The sequence below is a fragment of the Schistocerca nitens genome, chromosome 2, assembly GCF_023898315.1.
Source record: "Schistocerca nitens isolate TAMUIC-IGC-003100 chromosome 2, iqSchNite1.1, whole genome shotgun sequence".
NCBI classification, from domain to species: Eukaryota; Metazoa; Arthropoda; class Insecta; order Orthoptera; family Acrididae; genus Schistocerca; species Schistocerca nitens.
In genome coordinates this window covers 120774253-120792503 of record NC_064615.1, presented here as the reverse complement: position 1 = coordinate 120792503, position 18251 = coordinate 120774253, and the positions used below count along the sequence as shown (strand labels likewise).

At 38.2% G+C, this 18251-nt stretch overlaps 1 protein-coding gene across 8 annotated transcripts in view; it reads right to left on the bottom strand.

Moving 5' to 3' along the window:
• LOC126235804 (leukocyte elastase inhibitor-like) overlaps positions 1–18251 on the bottom strand; it is a 188533-nt gene that overhangs the window by 86044 nt on the left and 84238 nt on the right. For all 8 annotated transcript variants that reach the window (XM_049944625.1, XM_049944631.1, XM_049944630.1 and 5 more), the window contains exon 6: positions 12558–12743. In XM_049944625.1, coding sequence (XP_049800582.1) covers positions 12558–12743 — 186 coding nt within the window. The remainder of the gene's footprint in view (positions 1–12557; positions 12744–18251) is intronic.

The following is an 18251-nucleotide window of genomic DNA, read 5'->3' as shown; positions in this document are numbered from 1 at the left end:
CAAATTAGAACAGCATGCCACCCTACACCTCAAAAAACTATCCAATCTCCTGGTTTCCCACCTCCGGAAAGGCAACTCACTCACCCTTCACAACCTTTCCAGCAAACCTCAACCTCCTCTCATTGCACACAAACCCAGTCTCTTCCATCTACTCAATCTCCCACTTCCAGCTCCACTCCCTCCAAAACCTCAAAATTCCAATCAACACAATCTGGAACCACAACACCCTAATTCAGTAGTTAACCTTTCCTCCAAACCCCTCTCCCAGTCCGAAACCTCTGTCCTATCCAAAGGCCTCACCTTCAGCCCCACTCCCAGATTCAACCAAACAGCCCTCATCAAAGATTTACTGTACTACTCTCGTACTCTCTGCTGGAAATATCACTTTGCCATGAAGAAAAATGATCCTAATCCTACTCCCAATGATACAACTCCCCAGGACACTATCCAAATTGAACCCTGCCTGGAACAGTTCCGTCCTCCGTCGCAGCGGGACCCACCTCCTCTTCCTCAAAATCACCCTCTCCAAACCTTCCAGGAATTTCTGACTTCCAGCCTTGCATCTCAATCCTTCTTAAAAAACCTTAATCCTACTCCCAACATCATCACTGCTGAAGCCCAGGCTATCCGTGATCTGAAGGCTGATCGATCCATCGTCATTCTTCCGGCGGACAAGGGTTCGACGACCGTGGTACTTGATCGTCGGGAGTATGTGGCTGAGGGACTGCGTCAGCTTTCAGACAACACCACATACAAAGTTTGCCAAGGTAATCCCATTCCCGATGTCCAGGCGAGGCTTCAAGGAATCCTCAGAACCTTAGGCCCCCTGCAAAACCTTTCACCTGACTCCATCAACCTCCTGATCCCACCGACACCCTGCACCCCTACCTTCTACCTTCTTCCTAAAATTCACAAACCCAATCATCCCGGCCGCCCCATTGTAGCTGGTTACCAAGCCCCCACTAACGTATCTCTGCCTACGTAGATCAACACCTTCAACCCATTAGATACAGTCTCTCATCCTTCATCAAAGACACCAACCACTTTCTCGAACGCCTGGAATCCTTACCCAATCTGTTACCCCTGGAAACCATCCTTGTAACCATCGATGCCACTTCCTTATACACAAATATTCCGCACGTCCAGGGCCTCACTGCGATGGAGCATTTCCTTTCACGCCGATCACCTGCCACCCTACCTAAAACCTCTTTCCTCATTACCTTAGCCAGCTTCATCCTGACCCACAACTTCTTCACTTTTGAAGGCCAGACATACCAACAATTAAAGGGAACAGCCATGGGTACCACGATGGCCCCCTCGTACGCCAACCTATTCATGGGTCGCCTAGAGGAAGCCTTCTTGGTTACCCAGGCCTGCCAACCCAAAGTTTGGTACAGATTTATTGATGACATCTTCATGATCTGGACTCACAGTGAAGAAGAACTCCAGAATTTCCTCTCCAACCTCAACTCCTTTGGTTCCATCAGATTCACCTGGTCCTACTCCAAATCCCACGCCACTTTCCTTGACGTTGACCTCCATCTGTCCAATGGCCAGCTTCACATGTCCGTCCACATCAAACCCACCAACAAGCAACAGTACCTGCATTATGACAGCTGCCACCCATTCCACATCAAACGGTCCCTTCCCTACAGCCTAGGTCTTCGTGGCAAACGAATCTGCTCCAGTCCAGAATCCCTGAACCATTACACCAAAAACTGACAACAGCTTTCGCATCCCGCAACTACCCTCCCCACCTGGTACAGAAGCAAATAACCAGAGCCACTTCCTCATCCCCTCAAACCCAGAACCTCCCACAGAAGAACCACAAAAGTGCCCCACTTGTGACAGGATACTTTCCGGGACTGGACCAGACTCTGAATGTGGCTCTCCAGCAGGGATACGACTTCCTCAAATCCTGCCCTGAAATGAGATCCATCCTTCATGAAATCCTCCCCACTCCACCAAGAGTGTCTTTCCGCCATCCACCTAACCTTCGTAACCTGTTAGTTCATCCCTATGAAATCCCCAAACCACCTTCCCTACCATCTGGCTCCTATCCTTGTAACCGCCCCCGGTGTAAAACCTGTCCCATGCACCCTCCCACCACCACCTACTCCAGTCCTGTAACCCGGAAGGTGTACACGATCAAAGGCAGAGCCACGTGTGAAAGCACCCACGTGATTTACCAACTGACCTGCCTACACTGTGATGCATTCTATGTGAGAATGACCGGCAACAAACTGTCCATTCGCATGAATGGACACAGGCAGACAGTGTTTGTTGGTAATGAGGATCACCCTGTGGCTAAACATGCCTTGGTGCACGGCCAGCACATCTTGGCACAGTGTTACACCGTCCGGGTTATCTGGATACTTCCCACCAACACCAACCTATCCGAACTCCAGAGATGGGAACTTGCTCTTCAATATATCCTCTCTTCCTGTTACCCACCAGGCCTCAATCTCCGCTAATTTCAAGTTGCCGCCACTCATACCTCACCTGTCATTCAACAACATCTTTGCCTCTGCACTTCCGCCTCGACTGACATCTCTGCCCAAACTCTTTGTCTTTAAATATGTCTGCTTGTGTCTGTATATGTGTGGATGGATATGTGTGTGTGTGCGCGAGTGTATACCCGTCCTTTTTTCCCCCTAAGGTAAGTCTTTCCACTCCCGGGATTGGAATGACTCCTTACCCTCTCCCTTAAAACCCACATCCTTTCGTCTTTCCCTCTCCTTCCCTGTTTCCTGATGAGGCAACAGTTTGTTGCGAAAGCTTGAATTTTGTGTGTATGTTTGTGTTTGTTTGTGTGTCTTTCGACCTGCCAGCGCTTTCGTTTGGTAAGTCGCATCATCTTTGTTTTTTGATAAATTTTTCCCACGTGGAATGTTTCCCTCTATTACATTAATATCATTAGTTGTTTTAGTATCTTTTTTCAGTGTGCCTTTCTGTGACTCAACCCCTCATCCATGTAGTGAGTAGCATTCTTTCCTTTCCATATTATTGTTAAATACTGACTTATGTCTGAGTGTCTGATTGTTTCATAACACAGTATTTGTATATTATATTGTCATTCTTTGTACCTGTTCTTCAAAACTAAAAAAACTAAAAAATGCATGCAATCGTGTTCACAAAGAAAACAGAACACCTTGAACAACTAGAGATAGGATGTTCATATTCACAGGACATGTACATTAGTATGCTCTGCTGAAATGATTAGCATTCCAGTCATCTTAGATCAGCATGTGTCCTGCTGCTTAGTAAGCTTAGGGTCCACCATGACCTTGATAACTTATGCCATGTGTGATGGCATTGACACGTATAAGGTACGAATGGGTCCTGTGGTATAGCCACCCATGTTGCATTCACCTGTTTCCAAAGTCCATCTATGGTGGTCGGCATTGGGTTGCACCACTGCACCAGTTGTTTCACTACATCCCACACAATTTTGACTGGGACAAGTCTCGTGATCTGTTGGGCCAGGGCAAAAGGCTGACATCCAGTGACACCAAGAAGATATGTGTTCTTGCAACAACATGTGGTTGTGCATTGTCTTACTGAAAAATGGTGTCATGGTGGTTGTGCAGAAACGGAATAGCTACCAACTGGAGGATGTCATTGACATCGGTCACACTGGTAACACTGACTGGACACACCAACTGTTACTTGTGGTTGTACCCAATAGCACCTCACACCTCACACCTTGGGTTGGCACTGTATGTCTTGTGTGAATGAAGTCACTATGATGCTGCTCCCCCTACCTGTGGCGAACCAAAATGTGGCTATCATTTTCAAACAAACAGAACCTGAATTCACCTGCACACACCCATTGCACAGCCAAAGCACTTTGTACCACACGAGCAGAAATTTCCCAGATGGATGCATCACATTCTCTCATACCAATAATGTGCCTTCTTTCAAGCTCACTGATTTGATGGTACAGTTTGCACATACATCTCTGAGGCATCCTGCACATCTGCTCAATCACACTGATTGATTACCTTCAGTTTATAGTGACGTGAGAGCCATAGGCACATTTTACTGGTAGAAGGTGTTGGATCATGATATTAATGTTGACCTAGAACCTATGGGCCAACATTGTAAATGCTAAAATGTTAATCATAATCATTTCTGCAGAATATACTAATGTACATGTCCTGAGTATATGAATGTCCTATCTCTAGTCATTGAAACTGTTTTTTTCCCATGAACATGAGTGTATTAACAGAGGCTCTCCTCATTTTTCTCCTCCAGTTCACAGTATCAGTTGAAGATAAAATAGAAAGAGAGAAAAATGGAAGTTATCTTTCATATTCAGTGCCACAGACCATCTCATGATTCCACATGCCTTGTCATATACTCTGCAATATGAGCTACAAGTTGTGTATTGTTTTCACACTTTTCTCTTGGCTTAGGCTGTAAAATTTAAAATCTCTCTTCGCATTTTGTGATTTCATGAAAATGAAGGGGCATTTTGGAAGGGGAAAAAAGATAGTAACAATGGAGATTATCAAGTGAAAAGAGTAGTGCACTTTTTCTAACAGAAAGCCCTGGCAGAAAAATATCTAGCATGGTCTGAACGATAAATTGAGACATACCAGTGACTAGCACAAACATGGAACATGAACTAAACATATTGTAGATACTGACATTCAAATAAAAATATTGCAAGAAAATGACTGAATCATCTGCATAATGGGCTTGAATGATGTTGCAAAACATGAAGCAGATATTTGTGTAAAAGCTCTACAGAATTTTCTAGAAAAGAATAAATCAAGAAATACAGTAGTTGCTACAGTGCTATAGGCATAATCTGATTTATAGTGCCAGTGTAAATAAATAAAGTTCAAGTGTACACAGCAAAATAAAAAACCTGTGTTCTGAATATACAAATTGTGCAGTCATAGTTATAAGCAAAAACTATGAAGGGAAATAATTTGTGTATCATAGTGTCACTGAAAAAATTAAAGAAAGAATCAAACAGAATAAACTGTCTATGAAAGCAGTGGTTTGAATAATAATTGGAGTGTATGTCATTTTTTAGGATAAAAGTCAGAGGCATGACAGGTAATAAACCTCTTGCGTATGAGCTAGATGCTAAAATCAACACTCAAAAGGATTGTTTACGGATACATGAACATTCACTGCATTAGGAACAAAATATTGGAATTATAAAATTTTGCAATACTGAAAATGTTGATGTTGTATGTATTTCAGAACATTTACTGACAGAAAATCAGGTAGAATGTTATTCCTCTGTTGACAATATGTGCAAGAAGTGAAAGAAAGAATGGAGATGCTCTAATATCCATTAATGCTTTTTAAGATGAATGTTAGCTCTTACTGGATTGACAAATTACAAGTATAAGACTAAACGAAGAGAATACCATAATTGTTAGCTTATATAGATATTAAAATGTAACACAAAAGCCACTATCTGTGGTGATTTCAACATTGAAATGGCTAACTCTGATGAATATGTCACAAGAATGATTTTTAATATCTTAAGAGTACTAAATTTACATTGTACAAATTACAGATCCACAAGGAATAATGCTTGCTTGGATAATATTATAGTTAATTTTTCCAGAGATATTCGTGATGTCAGACATACTAGTGAAGGTCTAGCAGATCACAAACCAGTAATTTTAATTTCCTGCTGTGAACAGTTGTCTAAGTCAGACACATCATCCAGCAGCAAGGCTAATGTTATATAGATAAGAGAGCAGAAAGGTGAATATATTAATTTATTTGTTGACAGATTAACTGATGTTAGCTAGGACTTTGTATACAATAAACAATCTAGGAAGAGTGTTGAGGGAGCAATGTTTGATAATTTCCTGAAAAAACTCACTGACCTATTGTATGCTTATTTACTATTAATCAAAAGAAGCTCGAAGCATAAACAGAAATGACACAGTTAAAATGATTTACAGATGAGTTGACTCTCATTAGGAAATACGTACTCACACTGTACAGTATATATAAAATTGTTCTAAACAGGGGCTCAAGCTGGCAAAAAAAAAAAGAACAAAAAAGACAAACTGTCCCTGTCCAAAAAATTGTTATTGAACATTACACAGAAGGTGCTCTCAACAAATGCAAAGCAGTATGGGATGTTGTCAATTAAGAAAATTCCCAAGCTTGTGCACAAGACACAGTGCTGTGCACAGAAGAAAATAATTACTTCCTAACCTCAGTGGGTTAGCTGAAAAGCAAAATGGCACATATGGTGCTGAGCCACAAAGGAAGCCTGCCTTTGATTGGAATGTTGTCACCTCCAAGGATGTTGTAAAAGCTTTGTCAATGTTCTCTAACTACAAACATATAGACTGTCGCTGCTTGTCAAATTACGTAAAAAACATAAAAAAACATCTTATACATCACATGCTTTCTTTAATTTTTTATGTGTCTAGAATCTGGAAATCTCTCCAATGCACTCAAAACTGCTAATGTGATACTAGTCAATAAAAAGGGAAATAAGTATCTGCCCCAAAATTAATGCCCAATTTCTACTGCCCCAGTTTTCTCTAAAGTTTGAGTCTCTGATGTGCAACCAGCTAAATAATTATTTCAAAAACCACAATCTCCTCAATTTAGAATTGAATACCACTACTTCTGTCACTGAAGTTGTTACCCAGGTGTTAGATGCATTTGAAAATAAGGACCTAGAATCAGTAGTACTTTGTGATCTCTACTGTTTAACACCATACTCAAAAAAATGGAATTTTGTGGCATAGATTACCCATCTTTAGCTGTTATCAAGTTATGTTTAAGCAACAGGAGACAATTTGTATCAGTTAAAAATATACAAATATATGTCCCTCACTGAAGGGAGTTCAGACTGGAGTGACCCAGGTTTTGGTCCTAGATCCTTCTCTATTCATCATTGCAACTAGTGATTTATCATTGCAACTAGTGATTTATTTATCATGTAGGAGCAAAGTCAGTAGTGTACTATGCAGATGACAACACTTCTCAGTACACATCATGACCTCATACGACTGCATTTGGCAATGCAGGAAGAATTAGAACTAGCAATGAATTGTTTTTTTTTTTTTTTTCTTTTCTAATGAACTCCTTTGTAATACTGATAAAACAAAGCAACTAATTGTGGAATTAACTTTATCTGTGTGAAGTAAACCAGTAAAATTTTTCAAGCCTTCATGCTGATTCTGCATTAAACTGGGGGGAAATAATAGTCATGTCTGTAAGAAAATAGCAAAAGTGTGCTATCTTATGTGGAAACTGACAGATACAATCACTATTGAGTATCTGAAGGAGGTGTATTTTGGCCCATTTCAGTCACATATTTCCTACGGCATTCTGAAATTAGGGTCTTCCTGCTATGTCACCAAAATTGTGAAAATTCAGAAAAAAGTATTCGGAATAATTAGCAAAGTTAAACCAAAGACTCACTGTCCTGCACTCTTTATCAAGCTCAAGTAATTGGCTGTTGTTAATTTACACATCTACAGAACATTGCTTTATGTCAAAAACAATAAGTATTACACTGGGGAGAATATAGACCCTCACAATCCTAGAGGCAAATACACTCTGATCTACCAAGACACAGACTCACAAAGACTGCAAACTCACATAAAAAAACACAGTTAAAATCTTTTTACAAATATCTGCTCAGTCTTTGCGCTATAATATTTTCAAAGTTGACATTTATGATCAATTACTTAAACACCAGTTTTACAAGATAACATAACTATTTTAACTAAACAATGTTGACACTGAAATAATTTGTTGTAACTTCATCATAAGTTGCACTGAGAAGTATCTTTTTTTTTTTATTTCTTGATGGTGGCTAGTTTTGGACATCTGTGTCCAGTTTCAAAACATCGTTATCTTAAGTGTGTCAAGTACACCTGTGTGCTGTGAGTTAACAAGCATTTCACTCTCATTCAAGTATATGGCTAAAAGAGTCAGCCTTGTGAAACAAACCCTGTCATCGAGGACTAAGTGCCACAAAGGGCGCAGATTCACCACGAGATAGGGAAACTCACAGACGTCTATTGTCCACAGAGGTCTAAGCTCTGTAATGTGCGAGTGAGACAGACGAGAACCTATGTCATAGGGAAACCCACAGAAGCCATTTGTGGCCAAGGAGACATAACAGTGTTAAGTATGGTGGACCTAAGACTGGCCATAGAGAGAAACATTTGTGAAAACTATTTAATTCTGTAGTAATGCAGGGAATGCAGCCACAGTGATTTTAATCTACCATCCATCATAAATTTTCATGGTGATCCGAATGAAACTTGAATATTGATAATATCTATAATAGTTTAGAATTTACTGTGAAATTCACAAGTTTTGTAACAAAGACGAGAATGCTAAAATCTGGATGCTTTAGTTGATCTTAAAAATTGACATTTCATATAGAAGTGCATCATTAAAATGACAAATGTAAATATCCACTCTGTAACTTCATTTGTTTAAAAGATATAGTAAATTTAAGTTATCAGTATTTTCAGTTAAGCATCAAATCATCATTTACTCTGCACAAAACACATTGAACGATGACAGCATGACACCTTATTGAATCATTAAGTAATATAATATTTGCTGTAAAGTTTAATGCATAATATTTCTTTATTTATTTATCAGTAAGCACATTGGTGCAAGGCTACTGGCCATGACATTCAAAGTTAAGAAGGAAATTGTATTGGTTTTATGTAAAAGAATTTAATGTTCATTATGTAATGGATATTATTGTTACTTTATTTAGAATGTGAAAGTGGTCAAGCTTTGATTATTTAAATATGTTAAATGTAAAATAATGTAGAATAAGCTGTAGCCAATCAGATGGATGACTTCCGGAAAGGGAACTGCCTTAGTCAGTTGAGCAAGGATATTCGGCGTGCAGGAAACACTGCTGGGGTCAGGCAGAGGAACAGTGCTGGTGCAGACGCGAAAGTGGACAATTCAGGGCAATTTGGATTGAGATGCAAAAGTGGACAGATGGTATTTGGGCAGCTAGAAAGGCAAACAATGTGTGCCTGGTGTGAACTCTAACTTTTCAAGTAGATAACTTGTATTCTGCGATGGGACTGTGAATGATCGAACTGTGTCAAATGGATATGCGCTTGAGTGTAACAGTAACTCTAAATACGACCACTTTTGCTATTTGTTTGCTTTCTGAATAAACATTATTCTAACCAAACTGCAACTGTGTGGCCTACATCATTTATGGGTCGTTAATTTAGTTCCCGATATTATTATTACTGTTATTATAAGTTATGTTAAGTTTGTATTTCACAAACTTGCCATCAGCCAGACAATTTAACTAAAGGGTCACAAGTGTCTAATTTAGGACGTGTAATGCGACATGTGCAGTTCAACCCCTAGACGAGTTTGAGCCAAGACTTTTTGACGATGAGGAATGGCATGTAAGCCCGAACATCTTTGGGATGTTAGCTCAGAGTACAAAACCTGCCCATTCAGTCACAATCGGGGCAGCACTAAGGCCAACTCAACAACAGTAAATACACCACATAGGACAGACATAAAAAACTCTGATGTTTGTCCTATATGGTGTATTTACTGTTGTAGAGTCAGCCATAGTATTGCTTTGATCATCACTGCAGGGGCAGTTTTTGTACATAAGCTATAGCCTGCATTTGTTACACTTAAAACACAGATTGATTGAAAATGGATACAGGTGTCCAAAACTAGACACCATCAAGAAATACAATAAAAAAAATACTTCTCAATGCAACTCTTGACAGAGCTACAACAAATTATTTCAATTACAAGACAAGTTGCAGAACTATATTTCACCTTCAGCAGGCTGCAAGTTTGTAAATTATTGATAGTAGTTCTTAAGTATATTTCTAAAAGAAGTGGAATTAAATTGTAAGAATTTCACTATAAAAATTTCTGTTAATCGTACATTAATGTGCAAACCTATGCTGTTGTAGGTGGTAAATGGTGAATGAAGTAAATAATAAATATAATATTAATGTCACATGGTTTATAAAATTTACAAAAGCCCCAAGAAAGGAGTGACCACAAGGGGTTGTCATGAAACACAAATAGAAAACTCTGCAATGGCATATCTCCTACAAGAAGAGATGAGTCTTTATGTCATCAATATAAACAATCACAAGTAGTTAACATAAACATGCATTTGTAGTTATTTTTCGTTCCTAAGTGCAGATAGAAATTTTGCCTTTACAATGAGTCTATCTGAAGATGAGCCTCAGCAAGTACCGGTCATCAATTCTGTCTCATAATATTTCAGTAGGTACAAATATTCTTCTGAACTTCATACATGTCAAATCAGTAATAATGTTTGTTTTGCAGTGGAAGCTGCAATCTCATTAATTATTTGAAAAGGGTATAAGTTTGGAGAATTTAGGTGTCATAGTCTGCTAATTATTATGGAGCACAGAGATGAATTGTCTAAATAATCAAGTAGCTAAACATAACATACATGATTTCAGAGCCTGTTTCACAACCAAGGCCATCTGCATCTTTCCCTCCACCACCAGCTTTTCTTAACAGTGCAGATGTAAGTCACTCTAAAAACTCTGAAGTTAACAAAGCCTCAACTGATGATAACCTACAGTCCCCACACCCTCCACCCAACAGTTTCTGGCCCCTCTATCCTACCACCTCATCCTATTTCACATCACCCACCATAAGTGTGCGTTGCTCTCTCCCAGTATACTCACCTGTCCTTTCCCCTTCCTTGCTCCTCACCTTTCCCGCTCCCAATTTTTCCCCACACTCTACCTCCCGACACTGTGCCTGGCAGTTTTGTCAGACCATGATCTAGTCCCTGCACATCCCCCCAGACAGCACTCTTCTCTCCCCCACCCATAACTTGCTATGCCTCCCCCTTTCCAGCCCCACTTCAGATTACTATTACATGACAGTTTCATTCCAGTTGGAGGTGCCAGTCATATGTGCTTAAAGAGTCCTTGCTTGTGTTAATGTGTGTTCAGTTTCTTTGCTAAAGATGGCTTTGACCAAAAGTTATAATATGTAACAGACATTTTGTTGTGCCTGTCTGTGCTTGACAGGTCTTCTTTATGGTGAGTAGCAACCTATTCTTTTCCTAATATTGTTGATATTCCAACCTACAGTTTCCACTGTTTGGACTTTACATTTCTAAGTTCAAGATTGTAAAACTTATTTCAGCTCCAATTAGGGAAAAAAAAACGTTTTTTTTTTTCTGTGTGTGTGTGTGTGTGTGTGTGTGTGTGTGTTTGCGCGCACACACTTGAAACTCTCCCTCTATTTCTCCCTGTGTGTAGTTTGTAGTGTTTCAGCTGGGAAACTGGTTCACTATGAATTTTAGCACTCTCACAATACATAGTAAGAGTATTTTATTCTGTTTGTTCATTAAATGAACAATGATTCCATCACATCAAGTTTATTGTGTTTCCATCACATCAAGTTTATTGTGTAAACATTGTATAATGTGTATGTTATATTGTTTCATGTATTACATACAGTCTTCATAGGAATGGAGGGATCTTCTGGTACTGTTTTGCTGCCAAGGAGATGCTGGACCAGTTTGCAGCTTAGCTGACAGTCGTGCACTGTGAGGACATTCGTCCAACTATGTCAAGGTGCTGTAGTTAATTATTATACAAAATTGAAGATGTATTCTGTGTAAAAAAGATGTATCAGTTCTTCTTGAGATTTGTATCAATCAAGTTCTAATTTAGCCACAACTGCATTCACTTACATTCTGAAGAACTTAAAGTTTTATTACGTGACAATGAAATGTTCATTGCTCTATACAGTAAATCTGTTCGAAGTTATTTGAGGATAGAAATGTGTATGTGAGGTAAATTATTCTGAAAAATACATGAATGAAGATATTTTGAAAATTGTATACTAGAGGGATACCTCATTAGCTGCTATACAAAAATTAAAACTAGAAATCAAATATGATGCACAACAGAAGCAGTTCATTGACCTCTTCTGTTGAAATATTATAACAAAGTAAATTTATTATAGTTTACTTGATATTTTCTGAAAGGCAAGGAACTTCAAGGTGCTATCAGTGAAAAGTATGGTAATTAATCATCCAAAAAGTGATTTTAATGAGCATGAATTTTAAATGATGATTTGAATTTAATTGAAATACCTGTTTGGTGTACCAAAGATGATTAGTTGCTTTTATACAGCAATGAACTACTATCTATGGTTTACACAACAATGAGATCAACAGCACTATTAATATGTATAATTCTAATTGCTCATTTTGAAATTCAGTAAAGAAAAATGAAGCAGATTTTGTACAGATAGTTTATCACAAGAGTGATAAATATTTTTTCAGACAGTATGAAACTCTCTGGATGACAGTGAGATACACTCATAGTGGAGCAGCAGTCATGCTTGGGGTATGTCAATAGGAGTGATACAACCTTTAGTGCATAGTCATTACACTGCTGTCCCACACCACAAGCATCATACCATTGCTAGCTGACCACCTAGTATCTTATTCATACCAAAGCTAGGAGTAGGATACACAGAAATTATTGTAGCTCCCTAGAAATATGAAAGAAAACTAGATATTGGCTCACCTTTTTCAAAGTGTCACTCAGATCTACCTGGTGTTCCAGCTTAAATTTGGGTAAATATACATTCACGTCAACTTTGCGCAATTTTTGTAAGATGTCAGGGAGGTTCACATCTACCAGTTTCCTTTCAAGTTCTCTAAGGCCATCAATTTTCTTTGGAAGAATGATTACCATGCTCAGCTGATCTCCCTAGAACAATAAGTCATAATATTTGCAGTAGAATAAGTAGAAATATAGCAAAACTGATTATTTCTTCAAATCAGTATTATGTTATCTTACATTAACAGTCTTAAAGAACATAATCTGGCATGTGATAAGCAGGTATTTATCAAGTTTTTGAAGTATCAAGAGTATAAGTTGTTGAAAACTCCGATTCAGTGTACCAGAAATGATGATGTTGATGCATTATCAGAAGCAGTCAACAATTACAGTTCAGTCATCTAAATGCATGTTGCATGAAAATCTTTGAAAAGTTAAAAATACACCTTGACAGACTCAATCTATGATAAACATGAAATCTACTGGCCTTGGCAAAACTGACTTGCTCATTATGAAAAGTCATGACCGAGTGTAAAGCTTATTAAAAATTCTATGCCGTGCAGTATTTCATTACCTTTGTTAGATAACCTCTTTTGGCTCATGTACTATTTCTTCAGACATCATTATTATTGTGATTACTATTACTACTTTGTTATTATATGAAACTGAAAACTACTTTTATTATCTGTGTGTTACTTTGTTGTGGAGTTAGAAAAAAAGATGTAGTATTTTCATTAAGGTAAAAAATTTTGTAGGTGCGTTGAGCCACATGTGCTATTAACAATCCTTTATATGCTGCTCAGTAGTTTTTAATGATCAATTTTTTTCACTGTCATATCATTTTGCATGGAGTCTGGATTAACATTACTTCTTCTGTTCTCTGCTGCAATCTTATAGCATGTGTATGTGTGTATACTGCTGTTCATTGGTAATTGCATTTTTGAATGAGTCACTATGACTGTAAATTTGTTAATTAAAACAATTTGGGTGCTTCTTGTCTTTCATTCAATGGTTGTAGTTTGTTGCAAGTTGTGTTTGGACCCCTCATTCAGTAGAGCATTTGTCCACAAAAGGCAAAGATCACAGGTTTGAGTCCCAATTCAGTACACAGTTGTAATCCGCCAGGAATTTTCAAGACAGTGTTCACTTTCTTAGATGTTGTAGTCTTGGCTCTTAATTGTAGCATAACAGATCCTGAAATTAAAATGATATCAGCTAGGTAATTTAAAGTTAATTATTTAATTACTGGACAAACATTGTACCAGTCAGAATGCAGCCCCAGTGTGAATGCTGTTCTCAGGCATTGGATGGGTTAGTTGTTGTTCACAAACAGCTGGAAATCGCTGACTGCTATAAAATGATTGGACACTGCTTTCAATGTCTGTGTTGGATAAAACACCAAGAGTCATGAATCAAAAATATCAAAGGCAACTAGAGGACCATCCTCTCTAACTGACACTGCCTTCTCTGCTGCAAATATGCACAGGCTCTATTACAGCTCATATTTTTTCACAGTGAGTGATATGCCAGTGGTAGATTAGTGGCTCCATACAACATTAATAGTAATCTCAGACTTGTCACAGATTATGATGTTATCTATAATGAAGTTCTGTCTGAAAGAAGCTGCACAAATATTCAGCCAGATCTTGATAACATTTCTAAGTGGTACTAAGATGGGGAACTTGCTTTATATGTTGACAAATCTAAAACTTCAAAAACTGAATAAAACTTAGTATCCTATAACATCAACAAGACACAACAGGAATCAGTCAACTCATAGAGCTATCTGGGTGTAACACTTCGTAGGAGAATGAAATGGAACACTGACACAGTTCCAGTTGTTGGTAAAGGAGGAAGCAGATTGCTGTTCATTGCTAGAATACTAGGGAAATGCAATCAGTATACAAAGAAGACCATATAGAAGATACTCTTGAGACCCATCCTAGAATATCACTGAAGTGGTGGGACCCACAAAAAACAGGACTAACAGGGGATATTGAAAGGATACAAAGACAGACAGCATGAATGATCACAGGTTTGTTCAACCCACAGGAGAGAGTCTCCAAGATGTTGAAAGAGTTGAATTGGGATATGCCTGAAGGTAGGGATGATTATCCCATGAAAATTTACTTAGAAAGTTAATAGAGCCAATTTCAAGTTATAAATCTAGGAACACATTATAACACTTTAAGTAACATTCCTATAGAGCTTCCAGAGATACAATTAGAACAAATGCAGCATGCACAGAGGCATTTAAACAATCATTCTTTCTGCACTACATACTTGAATGTAATGGAAAAAAGTCATAACAATGGGAAATACTCTTTGCCATGCACATCACAATGGTTTGTGGAGTATGGATGCAGATGTAGATGTAGGGGCCCTGTACAGGCAAAGCAGGTGCCAACGAGAACTCAGAATATTGCACCCATCAACACAGCCAACAAATGTGACATACTGACTGCACTGAAACTGAAACTGAACCACTGAGGCATACTTCACCTGTTAAGAAGCCTTCTATTCCTTGTCTAGGAGAGACAAACACCAATTTATAAGGGTCTGTTACTCATCAGCAGTTCAAATATACAATGAATAATGGTACCTCTTAGGGAAATGACAACAAGGGATGGGAAATATCACACTGTGAACTCTCTATTTATAACTGGATGCTTCATTCAACGTGGTGAAGAGGCTATTATAGCAGCCATTGAGGAAACAGTGTGCAGCCAACTGCAGATTGTGGAGTACATTGGAACAAATAAAAAGTGTATCATCTGGGACAAAGTCATCCTTGGATCATTCCAGTGACAGAGAGTGGGGGTAGGAAGATCAATCTTGCTTACAGAGTGTCAATGAAGCTGCAACATTGTCCCCAGAACTGGTTCTGAACTGAGTAGGAGCCTTGAGCCATAAATTTCAAAAGTACTGTGACAAGCTATGCCAGGACATCGTATACAGTAAACTTCTGTTTATCCGAATCACATTTATCTGAAACCCACTTTATCTGAACAAATTTTTCTGATTTTCACAGCTCACACTGGCACTGTCTGATGCATTGCACAGCTACGCTTTTGGCTAGCTAGAATGACACTTGACAAGTTTCAACTTGTCTGAACCTGGAGCCATACATTTCCTGGTGTTTTTCGGCGGTCTACTGCTAATCAGTGCGCTGATGCATGTCAAAAGATTGAGTGGCGTCAATTTGTGTGTGTGTTGGTTGAAGTTCTACTATGTTTCTGGTTCATATTGTATGGTTTCATGCCATTGGCAACTATTGGAACTCCTTGGAAGTACAGTAGGACAGTATTCCTCTATGCAGCACAATGTAGCCCTGTCAAAACTGAGAATGAGTGTGCGACACCAAACACTTTCCACCTGTTGTTGATACATGAGATGAAGCCGAGCTTTTAACAGTTTAACAGTGAATGTACAACACACTGTTGTGTTGCTGTGTTGGCTCAGGTAGGACAGGGGAGAGGGGTTACATGTATTGAATGTTTTCATTCAATGGCTGCAACAGTGTGGTTTCAAAAGTCAAAAGCTTTGTCTAGTGGGTCTCGAGTGTTGTCAAGTCATGCATCTGTGTGTTTTCAATTTAATGTTTTGTGCTCGCACTACATGTTTTAAAATGTCCAGAGATAAAAGTGGCCAAAAAACAAAAAAGAATCAGTTGATTGCCAGTAAAAAAAACTCTGATGTGACTACATGACTACAGGCATGAAACAGAAAAAGAATGTGATCTTGTAGGAACGTTAGCTTCGCACTTTGCAGAGAATTGATGCTGGTGAACCACCCATGAAAGTTGCTGTGGATTTGAACTGCAGTAGGGGTACAGTTAATGATTGGAAGACAAATCAATCAGAAATTAAAAAATTTTGCTCCACCCAAGCACCAGGCAGCGCAGTGAAATATCGAAAAACAATGAGAAAAAGTGCAGTTAGAAGAGGCCTTATTCTCACGGCATGATGAAATAAGAGACAAAGGTGTGCCAGTTTCAGGTTCTCTACTTTGTCAAAAAGTGATGACTTTTTATGAGTTGATTGAAGGAAAGGAGCAAGAATTCATTGGAAGTGATGGCTTGATCAATCGGCTCAAGAAGCAGCATGGCATTCATGAAATTGCAATCAGCTGTGAATCATTATCCAGGGATGAAGCCATGAAGCCACTACCACTCATTTTAAGAAGAAACTGCACAAAATCATCGAAAAAGGAGGTAGAAAAATACACGGAGAAAAATGGAATTCCTCAAAAAGCACTACTTCTTGTGGACAACGCTCCTTCTCACCCTGATGGTCTACAAGATGGGGATATCAAAGTTGTGTTTCTCCCACCAAATGTAACATCTGTATGTCAACCAATGGACCAAGGTGTTCTTGAGATGATGAAAAAACATTACAGGTGTAAGCTGTTGGAATACTTAATCGGTGCTATTGATTCCGAAGATGATTTTGTGCAAACTCTCAAAAAAAAAAAAAAAAAAAAAAAAAAAAAAAAAAAAAAAAAAAATCAATGTTTCAAGTGTCATTCATTGGATTGCTGAAGCCTGGATTCTAATTCCTCCAGTTTCTCTTGTTAGATCTCAGAAAAAAAAAACTCTTAGATCATAAGGCAACTCGCCAGTGGTGTGAACAACAAGGCAATGCCAAAACTCAACATGGCGTGCCAGAAACAGATGAAAATGTTGTAATTTTGGTGAATTTACTGGAGAAGCTACCAGGCTGTGAAGACGCAAACTTCAAAGACATTGAAGAGTGGATGGGAAACAACTTTTTTGATTTGACTGAGGAAGAAATCGTCCAAATTGCAAACAATCAGAAAGTGTCAGAAGAATATGTCTCTGATGACGAAGCAGAGAAAAAGATTCCTCACACAGTTGGTTATAAAGTGATCCAAACTGCCTTGGAGTACATCAGCCAGTAGGAGGAGGTGACTTATCGTGATATCGTTTGTTTCCAACGTTGGAGATATACTGATACAACAAAAATTTCTCAATTCAGAAAACAAAAAACCATTACAGACTTTTTTAACAAAAAAGAAATTCTAATGTCAATAAGTTAAGTTTTTTTTTTCTTTAAAGGTCCTCTAGACAAACTTTTTGTTTCTTTGAGTAATCTCTAGATTTGTTTCATAGTCACCACCTCCATCTAGATAGAAAGAACAAGGCAAAGACGCAAAAAAGTATATTTTACAATGGGATAAAACTGTACAACAAATTACCATAAGAAATTAAAGAAATAAATGAGCCCCTCACTTTCAGACAAAAGCTTAAAACCTTTTTAGTAAGTAAAAGTTGTTATACTGTAAAAGAATATTAAACATGGATGTAGATTGTTAGCAACATATGACATTATCACTAAAATATTATGTAATTATAAATGTGTGTATGACTAGTTATAAAAACTACACAAAATATGAGAAACCTGTTTAATTGTAAATGTAAATGTGTGCTCATGTGTTGTAATCTGACGACATCCATACAATATTTATTGTTCCACGGATGAATAAATAAATAAATAAATAAGTTTTGTACAGTAGTTCATTTTTTATTCAAAAGACTAAGTAATAAAATTAAAACTCCTGTATTTTCCTGCTGCCAGCAGATTTTTTTCTGTAAGAATGCAAAATAAATGAGCTTTGTTATTCAGCATTTAAAAACTT